The 19,717-nt window shown below is 30.8% G+C and overlaps 1 protein-coding gene across 2 annotated transcripts in view; it reads left to right on the top strand.

The window, feature by feature from the left end:
• The window catches only part of KCNT2 (potassium sodium-activated channel subfamily T member 2), a 542,167-nt gene that overhangs the window by 208,491 nt on the left and 313,959 nt on the right, over positions 1 to 19,717 (top strand). For both annotated transcript variants that reach the window (XM_031937081.1, XM_031937080.1), the window contains exons 6-8: positions 13,183 to 13,257; positions 14,536 to 14,619; positions 17,424 to 17,518. In XM_031937081.1, coding sequence (XP_031792941.1) covers positions 13,183 to 13,257; positions 14,536 to 14,619; positions 17,424 to 17,518 — 254 coding nt within the window. The remainder of the gene's footprint in view (positions 1 to 13,182; positions 13,258 to 14,535; positions 14,620 to 17,423; positions 17,519 to 19,717) is intronic.

The following is a 19,717-nucleotide window of genomic DNA, read 5'->3' as shown; positions in this document are numbered from 1 at the left end:
TTAAGTTTTCAATGAGCACACTGAGGTGTAGTCATTAAATACAATAAAGGTGTTGAAAAGAGTAGAGCTGAGATTCAAACCCATCACCTCTAATACTAAATGTGGGTTTTCTGCTCCTAAAACATTCTTCCTTTAGCTGTGGCTTAGAAATATCGTCATTCAAAAAGAAATAGAATATCTAGAGGAGACATCCTGAATTTGCAAAAGTTCAATATACTTCTAACATTCAGATGCTTTAATTTATTAATGGCCACTAATAGTTTGAAAGACAAAGAAGTTAGATCATAATACAGTTATGCCTCTTTGAAGTCTAAATAAAAGATGTCATGGATTACATAATTATTCTTACACTAGAAATTGTGTTAATTTTTTTTGTGTATTCTATACTGGCTTTCCCTGAAGGTTCTGATATTTAGTGTCAATATCAAATCTCTTTTGACTTTTCAATTAAATTCAGAAAATGTTTATTTATTGTTTACTAGTTTCATTTATTATGTATTTGGCAATAGATATAAATTTTTTAAAAAGTCTGTACTTAAGAAGCCTACATTCCACTTTATTTATGTGCTTCTCTCTGTTTAGGCAATAAAGTAGTTTAGTGCATAGAACACTGAGATTGAACTCAGAAAGATGAGTTCAAATCTGGTCTCAGACATTACATTCTGCGTGATTCTCTCTGCCTCAATTTCACCTATAAAATAGAGATTATAAAAGCACCCACTATTTATTTGTGTGTAAGGCTGTCGTGAGGCTCAAATTACATATTTAATAAGCATTCAATACGATGCCTGGCATATAACATGTTTAATAAATGATTACTTTCATCTTTCTTATATGCAAATTGATGGCTTTCTAATCTCAAAAATAAAATTCACTATTATTTCTAATTTTATAATGACTATTTTTAGAGGATGTCTTCTACCAATGCAAAGTAGTACCTGTTCTATAGTTTATAGTCTAAGATAGTTTCCCAAGGAAAACAAAGCTGAAGTGACATGCTTAAGGCAATACAATCTGACTGGTCTAAAAGGGGATTTTAATTCAGGCCTTCTAGATTCTGAGGCCAGGTTACTGACTATTAAGCCATAGTGCCAATAATGCCTGATATTTATGTAGCATTTCAAAGTATGCCAAACAATTTATATATTTCATATCATCTGAGAGTCACAAAAAAGTCACTATTAGGTAAATGATACAGGTATTATTTTTCACTGAGATTGAAGGAGTATTTAAGTGACTTGACAATGATCACATAGCAGTGATATTAGTGAGAATGGAACTTATATTGTCTTGATTCCAAGTCCAGTGCTGTATCATTATTCATTATTTTACCTTTCTTTGAAGACTTAGAGTTCTATTGATAATGAAATGAGAAATCTGCATATTTATTTAGAGTTTATTTCAGAGTTAGTAACACATGAACCTAGAATTTAAAAAAAAGCAAATAGTTTTGGGCTTTCTGCCATTAATGAAAATTTGTCTTCATTTGCTGTTTCATTTATATTTATACTTAGTATGCAAAATGTACCAGTTATGATCACCTTCAGCTGTCATCATAAATAATCTCTGGATCCTTGCTTCCAAAAATTACTTCTATTTATAAATATGCATAAACACCTATAACATAGAAAGCAAAAACAAAAAAATTGAGAGCAATAGAATTCTGAAAAATATTTCCTGTATATCACTACATTAAAGAAGCTAAGTTACATGAACACTTTTCCTATAAATCTTTCATTTTCTGTATTTTATTTAAATAAGGTTTTACTTAAATCTTGTATTTCTCACATCATCATCATCATTATTACAAGTATGGCTCATTCTTACTACCAGAAGGTCAACCCATATAGTATTTTTTAGAAAGGAAAATAGTACTTTTTAGAGAGGAAAAAAAATAGATTCCTCTGTTTTTAGTACTGTCATTAATCAGTACATTGAAAAAATCCAAAAACATGTGCTATGTGTAAGATCTATGTACCTCCTACCTCCACAGAGGAGTTGATTGGGAAAATATCCTCATATCTCTTCATTCATTCTTTCTTGAGTTTTATAATTTTTTGACAGTTACTCAAAATTTTTTTTTTTTTTGGTTTTTAGTTCTATTTACATTGCTGAGGCTCCTGTATTTATAGTCTTGGGTGCACTCCAGTTTTTGTCAGTTCATATTGATCTTTCTGTGTTTCTATGCATTCATCCCCATTGTTTCTTAGAGCACAGTATTTTCTATTAAGCTTATGTACCACAATATATTTAGTCTCCAGTTGATGGGAATCAACTTTGTTTCTGATTTTTAGTTATCACAAAAAAGTACTATTAATAAATAGTTTAGAGTATTTGGGTACTTATTTCTTATTAGTGTTGCTTTGGGAGATAAGCTTAGTAATTATGACTGTTTCAAAGAGATACGACAGTTTTAGTTACTTTATTTGCTTATTTCCAAACTGTTTACCAAAATGGCTATGCCATTTTTTATACCTGTAGTAACTATATATTATTCTGCCTACCATGCCAAACCCCCCTCCAACATTGATAATTGCCATATTTTTGTCTTTCCCCCCCTCACTGGCAAGTGTGAGGTAAAATCTCAGGGTTGTTTTGATTTGCTTTACTATTATTAGCCATGAAAAATCATCTTTTGTTGTGGTCTTGAATACTTTGTAATTCTTTTGAGAACTATTTTTTTCATATTTTTTGGACACTCACCTACTGGGGAATGGTTATTAGGTTCATTTTTATGTGTATATAGATATACAGTTATATGAATACAAACATACATTTGTGTGTAAGATATTTACATGTATGCATATATGTAGATGCATGTATATATCTTGAATGTTAAAATCTTGTCTGAGAAGTTTGATACAATTTCCCTTCCATTCAACCACTTCTTTTCTTATTCTAGGGACATTGATTTTGTCTTTAAAGAAATTTTTCTATTTCAAGTAATCAAAATCTTCTAAATTTTGTAGTTCTATCTGTCTTTTAATTGTGAGAAGTATATGATGTTTCTATTCAATTTTTATAGCATAATTTTAATCTTACTTTGCATATCTATTTAAAATATATTATGGAATAAGGTGTTGAATAAATTCAATTTCTCCCAAACTCCCTTCTAATTTTCCTAACATTTTTTAATCAAATAAGGTTCTTTTTTCCTAACCAATTTATGTTTTCTCCATTATAAAAAACTGGGTCATTGAGTACATTGCATTTTTTTTGGTACTATTGTTTCTAATTCTCCTCTATTTATCCTTTTCCACTGATATAGATCTCTGTATTTTTAACCAATACTAGATGGTTTTTGACAACTGCTGCTATATAAAATAGTTTGAGATTTGGTTTCTTAAAATGTTTTCAATATCTCTTTATTATTAAACTCCATCTTTTTTATATATAATGAAAATTAGATTCATGGGAGAGGTTACTCTGGATTGCATCTTGAGTTCCATTGCTTTTGGAACATGCCATTCCATTCCATACCTTATTTTCTAGTGTGTGCAGCATGATCTTGAACTATTTCATTTTACTTTCCTTTGGTATTCAAAGTTCTTTTTCATGATTGTTTGAAGAACTTATTTCAAAAAATTTAACCACTATATGTCTTTGGATTTTTAGCTTTTATATACTCTGTTCTTCTGGAAAGACTATGATCCTAACATTATCCTTATTATATACTGCCTTCCAGAATAGTATGTATTCCTTACATAGAGAACATGTTTTAATTTTTTTCTTTTCTAGATTGTCTTTCTATCTAGGTTTCTTTTTCTCAATTGTCTTTCAATTGTATATAATTTGCATTCCTAATCTATTCTTTCTCCTTTGTTTCTTAGGTGAAGCTTGCTATTTCAGATTCCAGTTTTATTATTATTCTTTTTGTTTTTGGTGTGCAGGACATAAATTCTCCTGTCACAAATTTTCATTTCTCTTTTGAACCTTTCAGGAACAACATGTTATAGTTCCATGTTCTCATGTTCCACAGGATTTTTCTGTCTCATCAAATGTTGAATAACACTTCTTTATTTTTTAGCATTGATTCATAGTTGCTTCAGTTAATTTATTAGACCCGGAGAGCATATTTTCTCCTGTTGTTAGTTTTTTCCATCTTGATTTATTGGTTTATGTTTTTATTTAGTTTTAGTCGGTTCTTTCCCTCTAGCACTTCCCTTCCACTTTCCCTTCCCCAGCCATTTTTCCTAATTCTTTTTCTGACTCTATTTTGATGGTGATTTCTTTGTTAGATGAATCTCAAAATACCTCAACCTCTTCCCATATTGAATAATCTGAAATTCACTATTCACTAACCTAAGTATCTGCTTCAAAAGACCTTTTGGTGGTTAGAACTGGCAGCAGTTGAAGACTCTACTTTCTCTTTCCCATTTAATAAAGTGCTACAAAATCCTATGCACAGTGTCCTGTCTGGTGACTCTTCATGTTCTCTTTGTTCCTTAGTTCTCTTGCATAGCACTGGAAGTTCAGAGAGCTATTATTCTGTTGCTATAAGGCTGTGTACTATGGCACTGGCAGTTCAGAACTTTGCAGCACTGTTATTACAGTTTTACTCAATATTCTCCCTCTCCATTTACTTATTCTGCTACACCCTAACTTCATTCCAAACTTTGCTCCTGAAGGGATGTGATAAGATCCTGGTTCTTTATGGTGCTAGAAACAATAAGAGGAAACAGGAATGTGTGAATGGGTTTTGTCGAAGGTCTTTGTATATTGTCTTTGGGACTGCTGGATCATTACAAGGGAATAGAGGGGTACTGAGGTGAGGTCAATTAATTTCAGTTCATAATTTAATAAAATCTCCCTTTGAATAAGTGGGTGGCTTGGAACATGGAGACAGCTGTAATTTCTTTATCTTTGACACATAATTTCTGTTTCAGAGAGTTGTAAGAATTATGGGGATCAGAGAAAATGCTATCTTTCATCTTGTTTAGATGATCCAGAATCCCTCCCTCAATTTTCTTTAATTAAATATTCCTATTAGAAAAAGTGCTGGTAATCCTTATTGTTAACTTTTTATTCTTGTATGTAAGAAGTAATTCTGTGCTGAATTTTTATTTCCTTTAGCAGAGTACCTTTAGATTAGTTGGCAATTAGAGAATTAGAGAATCAGGCAATATTGCTTGATTAAAGGAGTACTGGAATGGAAGGAATAAATCTGGGTTCACTTCTGCCTCTGACAATTATTAACTGCATGACCACAAGTCCTAACTACTCAGATGCAACTTTTTAAGAATTATATATATATATATATATATGTATATATATATATATATATATACATATATATATATATATATATATATGTATGTAGCTAAATTGGGATCCGATTTAGTGAATTGCAAAATAAATTCTTATATTTCCTAGAATCTTAGATAATATCTAGATGGGATTTTAGAACATATTCCCTTGTCCCAGCTACCTCAATTGACATATGATAAAACTGAGACCCAAGGAATAGAAGTGACAACAGTATCAGAGAGCCATTAAGCAGAACCATGTCTCGTGACTCCCATTTCCATGGATATTTTAATTATAACATGCTGTATCTTATTATGCAATATATTTTGCATAGGAAAAATAAAGATCTCCTAGCAAATTAGTTCATTTTTATGTTGAAATAAAGGGGTTTGATTTGGTAAATTTCAACATGAAATCTATTATTTTTACTTGTGGGATTGATATTCCTTCATGTGTCGTTTTTGATCTAAAATTTTCTACTTACATAGAAAGGAATTTAAGATGTAATTTCTTATATATTCCCCCTCCCAAAGCCCTGTTCCCCAAGAACGTCATCCTAATTTTCTTTTATTGCTGTAATTTCCATATTATGTATTCTTTTTCAGCCAATTTACAGAGCCAAAGTGAAATTAACAGTGTAAATGTTTGTCTAAATAATTGAGATACCCCTCATCTCTTTTATGTCTCCACCTCTCAAACAATAATTGAAAAATTTTCTACTTACATTAGCAAAATGTTAAAAGAAACCTTTCATTTCTCTTTGTAGTAAGTACATAAAAGTTGGGAAATATTACATTGTTCTTAATATTTTAATTAACCAAATGTTACTAAATGTTTGTAGGATGATTGAATTGTTTCATATTTATGTGGCTTCTGAATTGACTTAAAGAGAAAGAGACATGATATATTTTAATGTTTAAACAGTTCTACTCATAATTTTAAATATATTTTGTAATTTTGAAATACCCAACATTGAGAATTCAATGATAAGGGGCAGCTAGATAGCACAGTGGATAGAATACCAGCCCTAGAATCAGGAGTACTTGAGTTCAAATCCAGCCTCAGACACTTAATACTTACTAATTGTGTGACCCTGAGCAAGTCACTTAACCACAAATACCAAACCAAAAATAAAGAATAAAAAAATTCATTGATGCTTTACATAATATCTGTTATAAATTGAGATATGTTTATTTTTATTGAATATTATTTGAAAAGTTCTGAAAGAGATTGAGATATGGAGCATGTGATATTTTATTTAGTTCTATACCTTATTCTTTTCTTCATTTTCAGATTTATTGATGCTTTTAAAAATGCTATAGGGGCAGCTAGGTGGCACAGTGGATAGAGTACCAGCTCTGAATTCAGGAGGACTTGAGTTCAAATGTGGTCTCAGACACTTAACACATCCTAGCTGCGTGACCCTGGGCAAGTCACTTAACCCCAATTACCTCAGCCCCCCAACCCCTCCCAAAAAAAGAAAAGAAAAAGAAAAAAATGCTATAGTCATTTTCCAATATATAATCAACACAGTTGTAAGTATGATTTTATCACTCGTCCTAATTACTTATCCTACTTAAAGTCCATGGAACTTTTGTTCAGTGAAAAAAACAAAGAGAGTTTGAGTAGAAGGTTTCAAAGAATATTTCAAGTATACCATTATCCCAAATTCCTGAGACTTCATTTCCTCAATGGTAAAACAAAAAGAGTTGAATTAGATCAATTCAAAGGATCATTCCAGCTCTCAATTTATGATTCTATGATTCCTAGTCTAATAACTGTAATAAAGAAAAACAATTAAGAAAACTATCCCATTGATTGACCAGGTCTAATAATGTATGTGCCATTTAACATAAATAACCTCTTTCTACTGTGCCCCACTTTCCTTAATCTTGCTTCCAGAATGGAGAGAGATACTTATTATCAACTATCTATTTGCAACTATGTAATCTGCATTCAATTGCATATTACAGTTATTTTCATTTACAACTTTGTTGGAATTGTAAATATTGAATGTTATTCTGACTAAGTTTTATTTGTTCTATAACTGTTCATAAAAATTGTGTTGTGTTTCTATAAGTTTTGCATATTCATCATTTTGTGAGGAGCAACAAATATCATTACATTCATATATTATAATTTCTTCAGGAAGTTTCAAATTAATGACCACTTGTTTGTTTCTGGTTATTTCACAACCTGGTCAATATACATTTACTTGGTATCTACTTTATCCAGTCACTGTGCTAAGTGCTTGGGTTACAAAGGAAGACATACAAATAAACCAAAAACCTGTTCAAGGAGCTCTTCTTCTAATGAGGAAAATGGCATGCAAATAACTAAATAAAGTGAGGAGATTAGGGCTAAAAGATAGAAAGATAAACAAAGTAGAGAGAATCAGGTAGAGAACAATGTCATAAAAACCTAAAGAGGGAGCAATTAGATGTGCAAGGGATCTAAGGTACCAGAACCTGAGTTCAAGACTGGCCTCTAACACAACACTTATTAGCTTTGTGACTTTGGGAAAGTCAATCCCAATTGCCTTGTCAAACAACAACAAAACACAAAAATGCAAAACAAAAGAAAAAATCTTTGAGAAAATAGTATCAGGGAGAATAGGATCACAAATAATATCAAAGGAAGAAGAAAGATCAAGAAAGATAAAACATGAGGAAAAGCCATTTGATTTGTCAACTAAGAAATCATTGAATTTTTCTTTTAGTAGACTTGTCTAAGTTTTGAACATTTCTTCATATGTTAACTTATAGATATTTTATGCATCTCAGAAATTTTGAATGTTTTCTATTTCAACTGTTTTCATTGTTTTTATTAGTAATATATAGAAAGTATGGTGATTCATATGAATATGCATTATACTTTACGTCTTACTTTTACTTTCCTGGATTCAATCATCTGGAATGTTTTTTAAGGGTTTTTTTTTTTTTTCTGGAGTGTTCCAAAATAAAAATCTTACTTCTGTGAATAGAAATGTTTATCTCTCTTGTTTTTCAGTGTTTATTCCCTTAATTTATTCTTTTATTATTATAGTTAAATTTCTAGAATAACATCAAATAATGAAAGAAAAAACAGGAATCCTTTCTTTATTCCTGTACTTAAGGAGGAAGTTTTAAGTGTTTCTATGTTGCAAATAGAGCCAACTCTTGGTTTTGATAAATTCTTTTGATGATATTAAGAAGAGGCCCTTTAATGCCTATACTTTTTGGGGTTTTCAAAAAATAATGTTGCATATTGTCAAAGGATTTTTTTCTATATGCATTAACAGAAAAATATAGTATGTACATTATTATTCCATTCTTCAGAAAGACCCGACTTGGAAGTGAAATGTCCATTTGGCAGATACTGGCTCAGTAACCCTGGACAAATCACTTAAATTTTTAATTATTTAGGAAATTCTTTAAGATTTTAAGTTGCAGACAAAGTGCTCACATTTCTTGGTTAAGAGAATTTACATAGCTGGGAGTTCCCAGTAATTGTGATATTACAGATGTGGTCCTAATCTTTAAAAATATTGTTTTTCATTATTTACATGTGTAAGAATTGGGGCCCAAAACATTGCATTTGGCCCCGGGGAAAAGTTATAAAAAAATGCATTAGATCTGAGTGTCCAAGGCCTTTATATGTAAACAAATCAATTAAACCCATTGATTAAAAGATCTTTCTAATCACTTTGTACAAAAGATAGATGCAGATATTAGAGGAAAGAGTAAGTATAGAATTAAGGGAAGACTGAGCTATGGTAGAGAAGAGAGATTCTGAGGACAGTGCTTTGCTGTGTAAGAATCATAAAGATGATTTAATCTGAGGGAGTTACTAAGAAAAATTTGGATCTTTCTTTAATTTTCTCTCCTGATACTTGTCTATCTTGAGATACTATAATAGAAATATTTCTTACTTCTTTACACATATTTTCCCAGTTTTACAGGGAATTGAATTTTACTTAACAATAAAAGGTCCAGGATTAATTAGAGATAGATATAAAATATAAAGTTAAAAAAAAGGTAGGTATTGTTTGGGTATTAGGAATTTTTCCCAAGTGGAGACTTGGAGCAACTGAGAACTTTTCATCTAATATTATCTTCTAAAGTTGAAGTGAATAAAACCAAGTAAACTTCAGCATTCAGTATATTGTCTCTGCAAGGCTTAAGTTGAAATTATTTTCATGGAAGGCTGTTACTTGTGGTTAGTTATATTCGTATGTAATGCATATTCTATAGAGAGGACCTTGTATCCCAGGAATAGGGAGGTGGGAGGAAGTAAATGTAAATTCAGAGGGGGGGGGCATTATGTGTGGACACATTGAGTTTAAAAGTACTGTCATATGGTGTGGGCAGGAAAGTTGGATGTAAGAAGACTAAAAAGATAGGAACAGTCAGATTGTGCATAACTATAAATGTCAGATTAATTTATATTTGATGTTAATAGCAATAAGGAGACACTGAGACTAATGGCATTAGGGACAGAACTACGATTGGGTCTATGTCAATGGGGGAAAAGGAACATATCCAAGAGATACTGTAATGAATAAATTTTTAAAATTTTGACAACTGATGTGTGTTGTTAGTCAAAGTAAAGAATCAAAAATGGTACCAATGTTTGAAACCTGGGTGACTGAAATTTTGACTGAAGTGGTTTGGCAGAAGATATAATTCATTTGTTATTTTGACATGTTGAGTTTGGAATGCCTGGGGGACATTCAGCACTAAATATAAAAAGGGAGCTAATGGTAAAGAACTAAAACTTAATAGTAGAGTAGGCTAGAGAGTTAGGAATCATCCATGTCTAACATCATTAAAACCATGGAAACTGAAGAGATTTTTTAAGTAAAAGAGTTAAAGAGAGAAATGAGAGCAAGGCCAGAACAGAGGTTTGGATATACCCAAAGTGAATGTGACATAGATGAAGCCCAGCAAAAGAGATTGAAAAAGAATCATTCAGACAAGTAGCAGGAGAACCAATAAAGAAATTTATTTTATTTTATTTTATTTTATTTTATTTTTTACAAATTTAGAGGCGAGAGATCAGTTGAAGGCAGAAGTAAGATTGAGAGAGAGAATGAGAATAGAGAATTATACCAGAAAGGAGAGGAAAGAATGAGTCTTTAGGTCACATATGTATATAGAAAAGTTGGTGTTGGCAGGAATAAGGGCCTCCTCTTCAACATCAACTAGAGTAAAGGAGGAGATAATGCTAGAGATGAAAAGAAAAGGAATAAATGGAGCTCTCTTTAAGTAGCCGTATTTTATTTTTCAGTAAAGTATGAGATAAGTTTGATAGTTGAGGGGTAGAAGGAGGAATAATATGGCAGGAGTGAGGAAAGAAAAGGTTAAGAACAGAAGTTTTGATCATTAGGATAGATAAAGAATTTGGAAGACATAGCAGGATTGCTTGTTACCATGAAGGACCACTTTAGTAAACTTGCAGATTTGTTGTAGATCCAGTCAATATGGTTCCATGATTTATATAGTTCCTTCCAGCAGCATGCATATAAGAAGGAAGGAATTAATTATATGTTGTGGATAATCCTGTGTAGGCATTTGGGGTGGCATTTTCTGTGACAGGAAAAGGAAAATAGAGAATAATGAAGAGTTGAAATGGTCCATGCAGAGTTTGATTTTAGGAAGAGAGATCAGTATAGCCAGAACAGTAATTATGGCCTAGAAAAGTATGGAGGAGAAAAGGGATTGGAATTCTTGGTGATGGTGAAGAATAATGGTTTAGGAGTGATATGGCAAAGCAAATGATGGAAAGATGAAATTATCATCAAACATTCTACTTACTGTGATCATTACCTTATTTGATTCTTTTTTGGGTTTCTGTATTAATGCAGGTGATTCAGGACCAAGTGTAACTTATTCCACCATCTTGTCAGGTCTCATAGATATATTCATTTTTTGTGCGAATAAGAAAAAAAAAAAGATACCAGATAAAATTCAGTAACTATCAACTGTGACATTCCTGCTTCTTAGAATCAGTGTAATCTGTCATTCTTTTTTCCATGGTCATGTCGTTTGACCTTTTGTCATTTTACCAGCACAAGGCTATTTATTCTGAGACTAAATCTTGTAAGTTTCCAAATGGAGGTTGATGTGATTGTCTCATTTACTTTATTAAGTCTTCTAAGTTATTCTTTTGTCATTCATGTAGATTCATGATGAGAATGCATCAGAAGTTTGTAAAAGCTAACATGTCCCAAGTGTAGAATTAGATGTACATTATTGGGAAGTTATCTATACATTTTCCTTGCAAAGTACACATCACTAAACCAGAATTTTCAGCAGTTCAGTTTATTCTTGATTTGAAGAGTGTTATCAAATAAGTAAAACTTCCTGGAATTATTAGGTATGTTTTAGATGTAGAATAATAATCTAGAAATTTTAGGGTCTTTTAGTCCAACTAAATTTTATAGATAAATAAATTGAACTATAGAAAATTTTGGTGACTTGACTAGGGTCCTATGTACAGGATCCAAAGTGAGATTTGAAGCCAGTTTATATGATTCCAAAGCTAGCACCCTTTCTACTAGACTACAGCAATGCACCACCCTAAGCACTGGACACCATGCCAGACATGAAATCATTCAGAATTAATTTAAAAAGTCATTATGTAATAAAATTTTATTAAATCTCTAGTAATTGTTTTGCTCACCAAAAAATTCTAATAGCAATTTGTCATTGCTAGATTAATATTTTTATATTAGTAACTATTTGTTTCATTTTAATAATTTCAAGTGGTAATTGATAGTTCTATGGTTCATATGGGTAAATGTGAAAGTCTGCCTTTAATTTCAAGAATTTAGCAGTTCAAATTAAGGACATAAATTTATGTGAATTAACTGAAATTAACTGATGTAATACCCAGATTAATCAACACATCAGCAAAGATAAACAATTATTGTATCTAATATAGACCAAGCAAATAATAATGATAATATTTATTTAGTATTTATTAATTTAATATATACTTATTAATTAATTTATTAAGTATAAAATATTTATTAATACTTAGTATAATAATAATTATAATTATAAAGACATAAATGCATAGAGAATTGATTGCTAGACTTAGAATCAGAAAGAACTGGAGTCTAGAATTGGTGTTAGTATTCTGACACATATTAACACCATGCCTATGAATAAATCACTTAATCTCAGGACCCTTAGTCACTCTTTGAGATTATAAATTATCGATGAGTTGCTGGGCTACAACAGTGTAGTTTCCATTCCTAAAGTTGTATAATAAGGAAGGAAATATAGGTTCCAATTAAAATATAAAAATCAAACAAAAATAATAACTGATATTTATATAGTACTCCAAGATTTTCAAATCAATTCTCATAAATTGTGTAATGTCTTTGATCATATAAAGAGTATTGTGTTCAAATCTGAGAATCAAAAAATCAGGCATCTAGAAAAGAGCTACCAGCACATTGAAGGACTTAGAAATAGAATATATCAATATGTTCTAATATCTATGAAATATCTAAGTGGGACAGCTTAGAAGAGACAATAGTATTAGAGAAATAATAGCTATCTTTGAATGTTTTCAATTCATGGGATTTGAAAAAAAAGGACAGATTATTTTGTGTATTTTCAATGCAGTTTTTCATTAAATAAAATTTTGGAATTGCCACCAGTAAGACAAATTTCTAATCTATAATTTTGTGCCCATAAAAGTTGTACAATAAAAATAGCATTAATATATTCTCATTAATATGAATTAATTTCTTAATTTTGCAGAAATTTTTGCTTATAAGGGACTCAAAAATTTAGTTGCTGGTATACTTCAAGTTCTAAAAAATGTTGCATCTTATTAACATGTACATTGTTGCAGCCAGAGAAAGGCCAATACTTAGTCATTTTTCTTTTCTTGATAGGATTAAGTATACATTTCTTCTCTTCTATTTTTTTTTCTTAAAAGGGAAATATTTGGGAGCAGATTTTACGCATACCTTTCATCCTGGAAATCATTAATGCTGTCCCCTTCATCATCTCAGTAAGTCTGCTAAAACAAAGAAAAACTACATGTCATTTCAGTTCAATTAAGACTTTAAGGATAAAAATTACTAATAAATAAGTTAAATATTTTGGATGACTGGATACCAATTAAAAAGATATATATATATGCAATATATGATTAAATGATTAAATTAAAACCAATGGGGATACTGCCTACAGTTGCAGAATGAAGCACTCCAGATCAAAGCTCATGGTTGGTTGATTCATATTTATACACGTTTAAATCTGTAAATTTACAAAAACTGATGCTTAAATATCTTGTTCTAAGGTCAGTAGCAGAACAGGAATAATTGCATTTATTTTAAGAATATTGTATAGCAATAATTATATGGATAGAATAAGATGATTTTTCTTAAATAACTTATGCATTAAAAATCACACTGATTTATGCATTTTTAGATGTTCAACATAATTTGCTGAAATGGATTCTCTACCTAGTACAGAGGCTGCCAGGAAATTGCCTGGAAATTCTTTCCATCTAGAATTATCCATGAATATATGGCCTTTCCAATGTACTTTGCAATGTACAAAAGGGTATTTCAGCTTAAATGAGCTATTGTCTCTTTATAAAGCAACTTTGTATGAATTCAGGGTTTGAAATAGTTTAACAAGAGGTGATATTATTTTTCTTCTTTCAATCATGACCTAAATTGGACTAAGCTACATATCTATTTATTAATATAAAACTCTTGAACAACTTCTTCAGCTGTTGCCCAGATCAGATCATTTTTCATTTTGAATAACTGATATAAGCAAAACAGCTGGAGTTTTATTAAATTAAATGAGTGGTCTAGATTTATAACTGATTGAGCATTGGCTAATTCAAAGTCTTTTAAAATACTTGAAGGCCAGATACAGAGGCAATACAGGCTTTGTCCTCTCATATTTCCTAATGCTACCTTTTGTAACACAACAATATCCAGTGTTTATTTAGCTTTCTATGGAGAATGCTTAGTAGAACAATTCATTTAGTTAGATTTCATTATTTATTGGTATGTGTTTCTATGGTATTCCACTTTCTATTTTAAAAGATGTTAATATTTTCAAAATTTAATTGCACCTGCCATTTATCTGTTGCTCATTACTTCTTTAGTTACATTAAGTACAGGGTATTTGGGGTGTACTTTCAAGTTGTACAGCTCTTCTATTAGTGTAATTTTTAAATCTTAACCATATTTGCATTGAAATACCTTTTCAATCTAATTGATGTCATTTTATCTCTCAATAATTATTTTAATTTTAATTTGTTTTCCAGATATTCTGGCCTTCCTTAAGAAACTTATTTATCCCCGTCTTTCTAAATTGTTGGCTTGCCAAACATGCTTTGGAAAATATGATTGTAAGTACAAATTGAAATTGTGATTTTAAAACAAATTATTTCAAATTTGCTACTATTATTTAAATTAAAACAAATAGATTATGATTTAGCAACTTCTTTTATGGGGCTTTATTAGTTGTTCTTTTTTGGCTTTTCCATACCCCCTTCACAAATAATTTATTGATGCTAAATTCATTCAATTTAAATATAATATGAAGGATTTCCTACTGTAATGAACTTTTTGTGTTTTTTTCCATATCTTCTGTTGAATACAAATTACTTTACAAAAATAAAAGAAAATCAGTATCTTGAAATGAGGTTTTGTAAAAAAGATAATTAGGAAAGCAAGAGTTCTTAAGATAAAAATGTCCTTGATCAGTGATTTTGCCAAGTTTTTCCCCATTCCCCATTCCTATTGTCTGCAACCACAATAGAATTCCAATGTGGCAAAATACTGAAAGTTCAGATGATCTTAGAGGCTACTAAACTAATGAGATATTGTCATTCTTGGTCATCTAAAATTATGTACTCAATAAAATATTCTTAGGGGCAGCTAGATGGCGCAATGGATAGAGTACCAGTCCTGAAGTCAGGAGGATCTGACTTCAATTCTGGCCTCAAACACTTAACACTTCCTAGCTGTGTGACCCTGGGCAAGTCACTTAACCCCAATTTCCTCAGCAAAAACCAAAACCAAAACCAAAATATATTCTTAGATACTAGGAATTTAATAATTTTAGTGGAATTATAATAAAATTATTATATTTATATAGATCTTTCAGAGTTATAATGTATTTTCCTCACAAAAATACCAATAAGGAAGAATAATAATATACTCATTTCAGAGGAAGGAATTGAGTCTGGGAGCAATTCAGTACCTTGCCCATGCTCGTACAGGTATTAAATTATAGAGTTTGTATTGAAACTCAGTATCTGGTAGTTTTGTGACGAAGATCTAGAAAATAAGCAAACATCTTTGTTTATATATAGTAAAAGATTTCATGAAATTTGTTGGAGAATTGTTGGAAAAAGATTAAGACCTTTTTTGGGGGCCTCTGGTTTGCTACTCACTCTGTTTTGGGAACTTGGAATCCTAGAAGGAATGCTCAAAAGGGGAAGGTGGGGGAAGGTGAAAGTGAAAAAGAGCAAGAAATAATGAATTAAGAGGGTGATGATGGATACTTTTTTTTTTTAAAGTAGCCTTTTTACCCAAGCTTGACTCTAAATAGATGTAGGACAATATCTAAGAAACATATCAAAAGTAATTAACTAAATGACTTTTTTATTTTTAAATTTTAAGCAACTAATGCTTGGTAGCTGAAAACAGCAAATGAAATTTCCTAGTGGCATCCAGCTCATTAATGGGTTATATCCATCATGAGGAAGAAATAAGAATACCATGGCCAAGGTCACATTGGAAAATAAAATCTTGTGGGGGAAGATAATCGTGTTTCATACATATCCTAACAAGTGTGTTCTGACACAAGTTTTGGCTGTCAAAACATTTTGGAGAACATTTGGGTTTTCATAAGTGAGCAAATGTTTTAAAAAAATATCTGCAGTCACTTGAGTATCATGTAAGCTCTTAGCCAATGATTAAATAATGTAATAGGGGAGTGACTGACTGGAATATTTTCCAGGGCCATTTGGCTGTCTTTAATTGTCAAAAGGGAAATATTTGTTTCACTAAATACAGATTACATAAATTTACATTTGAAACAAAATAACCTTCTGACAACTCACATTACAAATAATTACTTGGGAAAGTTACATAAAAGGAAAAAATAACCTACTGATTAAAATTAAAATGGAGAGATAGTTGGTGTAATATAGCCAATTTTCATTTGTGTATAGATTACCCATTTTGGAAATATTTTTGTGCTTAGCTTCTCCCTGCTAATGATGATCTTTTATTCCTTTTTTTTTTTTTTTTTTTTTCTGTTCATTAGCCTCTCTTCCAGAAGGAAAACAGAGTAAGGCTAAGAAATGAGATTCAAGTCGGTCAGCTTAACTATATTTTAAGAGCTTTCTCTAAAAAAGGAAGTCTATTGGAGAAGAGGTTAAATCAATACCTAAAATAAGGTTTTTAAAATAATCAGTTAATTTCTCCTTGTCAGGCTATTATGGTAATTAAATATTAAATTGATCATATATTTTCATGCCATTATCCCTCCCTTTCTTTGGCTTTTTGTTTTTTTTTTTTAAAGAAGAAAGACTTACTATTAGCATTTGTTCAACAAGAAGCTGTCATTCCCAAAGAGTTACCAAAAAACATGCTGAGGGTTTTGGAAAGAACAGAATATAAACTGTCAAACTTTTTTTTTTTTTTGATGATAGAATCAATGAATTCTTCATTTTCTAACTGGGATAATATTTGTCAGCTACTCATCTTTTTGTTGTCATGACAACTAAAGCAGCTATCTATATATGAGATCTGAGAAACTGCATAGCACAGTTTATAGAAAGCTGGCCTTTGAAATAAGAAAATTTGTATTCAAGTGAAGCCAATGTTGCTTACTTAATGTGTAACCCTGAGTAAATCAATTAGCCTCTCAATTCTCCAGGGGACCTTTTACGTCTATTTATTATTTGCAGAACATTTGCTGATCTGCATTGGCAAAGAAATAGTTCCTTATAGTGGAAGTCTCAGGTCTAGGCCAAACAATAATTATAATATTAGAGAGGCAAAAATGGTAGAGGTACAGTGAGATCTCTAAATAAATATTATCTTAATAATGTCTGTATTTTGGAAGTAAGATATTGTATGAACTGTTGTAATTTTAATGTATGCCAAGAGTAACTATTCCTCTTTATTTTTATTTTAGAATGATCTTCATAGAGCCATTCAGCGGACCCAATCGGCAATGTTTAATCAAGTTTTGATTTTAATATCCACATTACTTTGTCTTATCTTCACCTGGTAAGATGCAAAGTGGCCTTTTATTTGTTTTTTGATTTTGTTAATGAATCATTTATAATACATATGTTGATTTTCTTCTGTAAAATATGGAAATTTTTGAAAGTGATTTTTAATAGTTGGTTTCAAAGAGCATTTGTAATTGATGTTTATTATGAAAAATGACTCATAAGAAGTGAATCCTATTAAGAAAGAAAAATAAGCTAAGGTTTTGTTTTTATTTTTCAAATAGGACAAGTGAATATAACTTTTTCATACAGAAATCTTAATTTCAGCTCAGGCATTTTAGCAGTCATGTATGCATCACTTATCTCTTTCCTCAGGAAGAGGATATTCTACTTCAATGGAGACAGAATAGGATAGAGAAAAGAGGCTTGATTTGAATTCTGAAAGATCTGGGTTCAAGTTCTGCTTTTTACATATTCTTGGTGTGTGACCATGGATATGACACTTTACTTCTCAGTGACTAGGCAACTTTCTAGGACTATAAATTATCTACACTCTATGGTATTTATCTATAATAATCTATAATATTTACACAATGAAAGTTCCCTACATTAATGAAATAAAATGTGCATATGACCACACTGTAAAAAATAAATAAGCTATTGATTTATTTGGAGAAGAGAGAATGTAGTCAATCTATCCCTAATTTTGTTTTTTTTCCATAAAATGACTATTTGCAATATAGCTGACTAATGTGAGCATGGAGATAACTTTTACTGCTGGTGCTTTTTAGATGTGTCCAATGACGTAGTACGTAAAGAGAGGATAGAGAAAGAAACAAGCCTTTATTTAGAGTCTACTATGTGCCAAGCACAGTACTAATCTGAATACTTGACAGATATCTTATTTGATCTACACAAAATAAAGTGGAATTTGGAAATTGCTAAATTTAGTAATATTAAATAAAATAATGTTAAAATAATTTTTAGGCCTGTTATGGTTCTTATTACTATTAACATATCAAATTAGCAAGGTATATGCTTTGATTACTGCCCTGTCTTCTTTGTGTGCTGTGGGAACTTAACTCAAGATATTTGAGATAGGAAAGATTTGTTTAGAAATTATTCATTAACCAAACACTCTCAGTCTACCTACTGAGTACTGAAAATGCTTGTTTTGTTCATTTGTTTTGAATGCTGTATTTCTATTTAAAGTGGATAGCAAATGTTCATGAAAAAAATGCAATATATTCAGAAATCTTTGGTCACCAAGTATATTATTGAAAACTAGGTGATGCAAATATTACAAGCCATTTTTGTTACAGCACATGGATGTTTTTGACTAAAGAAGAAGGATCCTATACCTCCTTTCTAAGTGTTTTAAAGTATAAGGATTTCCAAAAAGAAAACTACCATTTCAGACTAATGTTACTATTGCCATTTTATCTGTGATGATGTTTCCATGAGGTCCTAGACTTGGGGGGAAAAAACCAGACACTCATGCAACTGTATCAATAATCAGTGTCTGGAATTTTGTTTTATTCTAAAAAGCCAAGCTATGTCCATCAACAGTTCAAGAAGTCATAGGCTGATATTTCTACTTGAAATAGTGTATTGCATTTATAGGCCTCTGCTATTGTGAATTCCTGAATACAGGAAAAAAAAACAAAGCAAAATTAAAAATCCCAGAAAATGACAACATGACCACTGATAATTACATCTGTGTTAAAAACAGTTCCAGATACAGGGAAACTTATTATGTATCTCTGTTTACTGACCTGGATTTGACTTTACTAGAAAAGAAAAGAAAATGAATAAAGAAGTAAAAACATTGAATAATTCAACTGCAATTTGTAAGATAGATTTTTTTTAACCAGCAGCATTTGTTTCCTTAAAATTAATCAAATATTTAATGTTAATTTATGAATATCTAGAAAACTTTAAAACATATAAGCATATTTTAGGACCAAGAAGATGCTAAAAATATCTCCCCAGAAAACCTGGCACATTAGAATTCTGCATCTTTAAGCTTCTTCACCTCTCTTAGGAATAACTGACCTCCAATCTCATGTCTCTAGCTGCCAATTAGACATCTAGAACTGTATATAATTATTAAATTATCATGTTGAAAATATATCTCATTACTTTTTCTGTAAAAATTCTTCCCTCTTCTCAAATTCTCTTTCACTATTAGCTACATCACTAGCCTAATTATCCAGACTCTGAATCTTGGATTTCAGAGTCTACTCCTCATGCT

Source organism: Sarcophilus harrisii, chromosome 4, assembly GCF_902635505.1.
Source record: "Sarcophilus harrisii chromosome 4, mSarHar1.11, whole genome shotgun sequence".
In the NCBI taxonomy this organism is placed as follows: Eukaryota; Metazoa; Chordata; class Mammalia; order Dasyuromorphia; family Dasyuridae; genus Sarcophilus; species Sarcophilus harrisii.
This window is presented reverse-complemented; position numbering and strand designations above follow the sequence as displayed.